The 6,000-nt window shown below is 40.9% G+C and overlaps 1 protein-coding gene across 6 annotated transcripts in view; it reads left to right on the top strand.

Moving 5' to 3' along the window:
• Nucleotides 1–246: 246 nt before the first annotated feature.
• Nucleotides 247–6,000, top strand: part of TRDMT1 (tRNA aspartic acid methyltransferase 1) — a 62,828-nt gene continuing 57,074 nt past the window's right edge. For 3 of the 6 annotated variants that reach the window (XM_024346235.3, XM_016962723.4, XM_024346236.3), the window contains exon 1: nt 554–710. In XM_024346235.3, the coding sequence (XP_024202003.1) occupies nt 647–710 (64 nt within the window). In that variant the 5' untranslated portion in view covers nt 554–646. Of the gene's footprint in view, nt 711–6,000 lie in introns of all 6 variants that reach the window. The other 3 variants (XM_016962722.4, XM_054660794.2, XM_016962724.4) reach the window with 3 other exon arrangements.

Raw genomic sequence — 6,000 nt, 5'->3', positions numbered from 1 at the left:
TGTGTATTCTATGTAGGTGGAATTTCCAAGCTAAAACATAATTAACCCCACTAATAGACACAACAAACATCCTCTGTATTATTAGCACGCACACAGGGCTTTCTCTGCTGCGAGTAGACTTGTGTCCTTACTTATAATTCTGGAATCTTCTCTAGGAGAGAGGCTGGTCTAATTTCTCTCTATTGACCCAGGGCAGGCAGGAAACAAGGCACACTGTGGAAAGAACGTTTGAATGTTCAGGCTTCTAAGTGACAGAAAAGCAGCTTGTTTGAAAAATGATTTTTTTCTGGCTTCTAACCAGTGTTAATTCACTTGGAAACCAAGGCAGTTTTCTCCCCTTTACTGAACTCTGGATTTCTTTTCCAATCAAGGCCCCTGACACCAAAGAAGGAAATGGAGCGTAAATCAGGCTACAGAGTGGCTGCCATTCATTCAGGAAGCCTTACTGTTTTCCGTCCTTTGTTCCCCTCTAGACCCTTGCCAACCCCCAGGCCGCGAGGCCCTCTGAAGCCCTGAGCCTGGAGCGGTAGGAGACGGGGGAACTGAAACGCCGCGGAACCAGAGGCTAGGGAGCGGCGCGATGGAGGGAGGAGGAGCGACGGACCGGCAGGCCTAGCTCCGGGGCTGCGGCGGCTGAGGCGCGGGGATGGAGCCCCTGCGGGTGCTGGAGCTGTACAGCGGCGTGGGCGGCATGCACCACGCGCTGAGAGGTGAGAGTCCATCGAGCACCCCTCTCTCTATTCGCTCACGGGGGCTGGTTGGAGCACCCGCGCCGGGAAGGGGCGGAGCGGCGAGACGCTAGGGGCGGACACTGTGGGGCGGACACTGTGGGGCGGCCCTCAGTTGTCCTGGAAACAGCTCCTGCGCGCCGCCCTGTCCACCCCTCCAGACGCTGACTCCCTTCTCCTGGCGCCGAGTCTGGCTCGAGGGGCCGCACATGGCGCCTTAAAGGGCCCAGTTGGGAGTCGGGATTCGCAAGGCAGTAAATCAACCTCAAAGGGTATCAAAGGGGAGAGACCCTCGCCTGGTGCCAAGCCCGCATTCTAAGTGTGCAGCCACCGAGAAGCATGGAGACTCGGTCCTTCATCCTGGGGGGCTTCCCAGCTGGGGAGGGAGGGAGCTGGCAGGGGCTCCCCTGGTGAGAGATGGATCTTGGAAGGGGTAATAGCTACAATTCAAGGTAGAAGTTTGCGAATGCTAAATAGGATGGTAGAGGAAGCTTGAAGAACTTGGAAGTCTGATCGTTGGAAAGAAACGTGTCTTCTGTAGTTCTGCGTTTAGTTGCCAGAGAACTGAGTTCCAGCTTGGTGGCAGTGTGACGTTGGGCTACTTCGTGAACAGTGATGAACCTGTTTCCTGGTTTTAAAAGAGAATAATTATTATAAGGATTAAAGTCTGTCAAGTGCTTGTTAGTGCCTGATACATTGTAACCACTCCAAATATTATACATTATTATCACTATTATTTTAAAACGACATCACGAGATATTATCAAGCAAACTATTACTTTTATGCACGTCTTTGATTTTGAGGTTTTTGATTTCTTTCATGCTGAGTTGGAACTGAAAGTTTTACTTTTGGTGATATTCACTCAAAATTATTTATTGAGCTCCTATTCTGTGCCAGATTTTGTGCTAGGAGCTGGGGATATAGAATGACAAACAGGCTTTGAAGGTGCATGTTTATTCTTAAATTACTAAGACAACCACCAAACTGAAACTTCCCTGCTTCCTTATTTAGGACCAAGAGTAACAAGAGTAACTGTAAGATACAGACAATATTTAATGGGTTTAGCATATAAGTTTTTTGAGCAGATTTATTGAGTTTCAATTCTAGACTAGGTCAATGATCATTAAGTTTTTAGTACTTGTTTGCTGGCTTTCTATCTTTATTTCTCATTTTAAAACTTAGCAGCATCAAAGCAAAACTCTAGTACTATTTACTCTTTGTTAATTCTCTAAAGTGATATAATGTCCGCGTTTTCCCGTATCTTGAAACTCCTTAATGAATTGCTTAGTACTTTATCATAAGCTGTAATTCAACCATTCCTTAAGTGTCGAATATTTAGATCATTCTTCAGTTTTTTGCAAGTACAGTGTGCTACAGTTACATTCTTGAGCATAATGCCGATTTTCTCTTTAAGCATATTTCCTAACTGTTGGAATTAATTCAACAGTAAGACTTAACTGTGTGCTAGTTACTAAGTGAAAAACTGAGAATTTTTAAGGCTTTTGAGAGAGAGGATAGCAAATTGCTTTTCAGAGATTTTTGAGTGCCTTAACTACATATTCATCAGGGATATGTATTATCAATTTTTAATCCTTGCTAATTTGTTAGGGGAAATTGTGTAATTTTAAGTGACAGTTTTGGGATTAATGAAAGAGTAAAATATTTTCTCTCCTATTAGCCAATGCAATGTGAATTTGTACACGTTTTTCTATTGCCAGTTCTACTGTTGTGAATCCAAGCTATTATGTTCTCTAATTTAAATTATTAACATAGCTTCCCAGCTTCTCTCCTTACTTCCATTCTGCCTCCCTACTCCATCTGTTTTCCTTCTAGCAGGCAGAATGATCATTTGCACAGTAAACCAGATCATGTTACTTCGTTGCTTAAATGGTTGCTTTTGAGATTGTAATCACAGTCCCATCTTAACAGGCTTGTGAGTTCTGGCTTCTGTCTTCTCTTCAATTTTATCTGCCACTCTCCCTTCAGCATCCCGCTTCACCGTCAACACCCAAAGCTGAAATTCTAATTAAACGATTCCCTGAATTCTTTCCTTAGCCTTTCCTGTCGAGGCTTACTGGTTTTCTTTCTCTCTACTCCTCAAACCCTCGAAGTTCTTCGATGTTCTGGCCTTTGCTTTTGCTGTTGCCTCATCTAGAGTGCTCCTTAACCCCAGACTTTTTCACTCTAGCTTCGGTTCACATTTCATGTCTTAGTTCATATATTGGCCTTCCCTGGCTGACCCTGTGATCCAAAGCAACTTTCCTGCCTCCCTGTACCTCTCTGCTCTCTCATCTTTTCGGTGGAAATCTGCATATTAGGGATATAGACTCTTAATCATATTGATGCAAATATTTTTCCACACTTGTTTGCCTTCCAATGTTCACTTATTTGATGTACTAAAGTTTAAAATTTACCTGTAATAAAATGCATTGCTCCTTTCCAGGTGGTTTTTAATATAATAATAAAGCCTAATAACAGCAGCTAACTCTAGTGTTTATTAGGGATCTTTTAAATTCAGGTCCTTTTTTAAGTATGTAATAAACTAGTTAGCGGTAGAACCGGTATTCTAACCTAGGTCTACCTACCTGACCTTTTAACTATGCTATGTTGCCGTTGTTCTGGTTAGAACTACTAACTTCCTTGGATCTATACATTAGATAATATAACAAGCAGCACAAAAGGAATAATATTGAACTTCAGTTTTGACTGATTTCTAGATAAGGTTCATAATGGAATTTTTTTATTGTGGTAAAACACAACATGAAATGTATCATTTAAACTATTTTTAAATGTCTAGTTCAATGGCATTAAGTACATTCACAATGTTGTGCAACCATTACCCTTGTTCGTTTCTAAAACTGTTTAATCATCTCAAACAGAGCTCTGTACCTATTAAACAATAACTCCAAATTCCCTTTCCCCCCAGTCCCTGGTAACCTTGATTCTGCTTTGTCTTTATGAACTTGTCTACTCTGTGTACCACACATAAGTAGAATAATACATTTGTCCCTTTGTGTCTGGCTTATTTCACTTAGAATAATGTCTTCAAAGTTCGTTTATTTTGTAGCCTGTATCAATATCTCAGTTCTTTTTGTGGTTGAATAATATTCCATTGTATAGCTGTACAATTTTGTGTATCCATTCATCTGTTGATAGACACTTGAGTTGTATCAATTACCTGCTGACCATGGTGAATAGTGCTGCTTTGGATATTGGTATATAAGTATTGTTTGAGTCCTTACTTTTAAGTTTTGGGGTATAGACCTAGCAGTGGAATTGCTGGATCATATGATAATTCTGTGTAACTCTTGAGGAACCACCAGCCTGTTTTCCGCAGCAGCGGCACAATTTTCCATTGCATGAGCACTCCGTTTCCTCCATCTCCCTATTCTCCACTTGTTATTCCATTTTTAAAAAATAGTAGCCATTCTGATGGATATGAAATCGTATCCTATTGTGGTTTTGATTTGCATTTTCTTAATAACTAAAGATGTTGAGCATCTTTTCTTTTTCTTTTTTTTTTTTTTTTTTTTGAGATGGAGTTTCGCTCTTCTTGCCCAGGCTGGAGTGCAATGGCGCGATCTCAGTTCACTGCAACCTCCACCTCCCGGGTTCAAGCGATCTTCCTGCCTCAGCCTCCCGAGCAGCTGGGATTACAAGTCCCTGCCACCATGCCCGGCTAATTTTTTGTATTTTTAGTAGAGATGGGGTTTCACCATGTTGGCCAGGCTGGTCTCGAACTCCTGACCTCAGGTGATCCACCCACCTTGGCCTCCCAAAGTGTTGGGATTACAAGTGTGAGCCACTGTGCCGGGTTGTTGAGGGTCTTTTCATGTGCCTGTTAGTCATTTGTTTTCTTCAATACAGAGAAGTGTCTATTCAAGGCCTTTGCCCATTTTGGAATTTTCTTTTTGTTGTTGTTGAGTTGTAGGCTTTATATATTCTGGATCTTAATGTCTTATTAGATATATGATTTGCAAATATTTTTCCCCACATTACTGAATTTTCAGTTATAAAAAGTATATTTAATTTCTTTAGCAACATGATAGATTTGCCTTAAACCCAGTGAACATTTAAAAAATATGTCAATAAAAGTTTTTCATCCTTATCAGCATATCCAGTATGCTGTTGCATTTTTACAGTCACTACACAGATGCTTCTGTATTTTCTAAATTTCATTTAACTTTATTTATATCTATTTTCCCATGTATTTACGTGGCTTAAATGTAACATTCTTTGCTGTTCCTTTCTGTTCCTGTACAGCCTCTAGCACAGTACCACACTCTTTCTAGCTTACTACTGAGGTTACTATTGAATTGATAATCATTCTGCTATCGTTTTATCAAATGATGAAGGTTTATTTAGCCCAGATTCTTTTTTGGTATTATATGTAGTTCTTAGTTGCAACCCACAGAATCCACTCTAGCTAACATAATCAGGAAAAAAAAATTAAAAACATTTGGAAACTCACAGAATCTCCAGGACACCCAACAAACAGGTTAGTTGAACAGGAGCACTGCCCACACTATAGTGTGGGTATTGCCACAGTGAAGCTTTATCCCGACATCACAGCTTACACCAACAGTGCTGGGTTCTGGAAGCCAGAAGTGCTGTCGCAGTTTTCCCTTGAGAGGTGGATGCCTCTTACCACCTCCCTCGCCAGAAAGATGGGTTTCCTCATTTGTTTAAGTCCTTCCATTGCTACCTCTGAATTGAAGTCTCTCCTCACACTGCTAACTCTAAACTGAGGTCTTATCATGTGGATGCAGGTGGTTGGTAGGCACTAGATACCACGGCCAGACAAGGGAAGCTGAGAAGGTGAGTTCTGGCTTCTATTTGGGGAAGGAAGGATCCATACTGTGGCAAATTTTCAAATACAGGAAACATAGGCAAAGATTCTAGATGGCCACAGTATAACAATGTCTATTACATTTTTAAATACATATTTGACCTATACAGAAACTACTTATGTGCACTTTGATATTTATGTCTGCACAGTCTACAAAGTTTTGGCTAATGAGAATCTTCCAAGTGAAAATATCTTCTTTCAGAAAGCAGTGGAAGAAGTAGTGTCGCAGGTTATATATCAGTGGAGTCTGCAAGGTCACCTGCAAATATATGCAAATAAGATTCTGTATTTTTCTCATTTTAAAATGTAGTATCAGGAGAAGAGTAAAGTGTGGTTTAAGGTGGTGAATAAAGGAAAGCTCTAGCTGGATGACTGTTTTCTATATAGTCAAATATTGGAGTCAGCCTTAAAAGCAAAAAGGCT

This window comes from Pan troglodytes, chromosome 8 (assembly GCF_028858775.2).
Source record: "Pan troglodytes isolate AG18354 chromosome 8, NHGRI_mPanTro3-v2.0_pri, whole genome shotgun sequence".
Taxonomy (NCBI): Eukaryota; Metazoa; Chordata; class Mammalia; order Primates; family Hominidae; genus Pan; species Pan troglodytes.
This window is presented reverse-complemented; position numbering and strand designations above follow the sequence as displayed.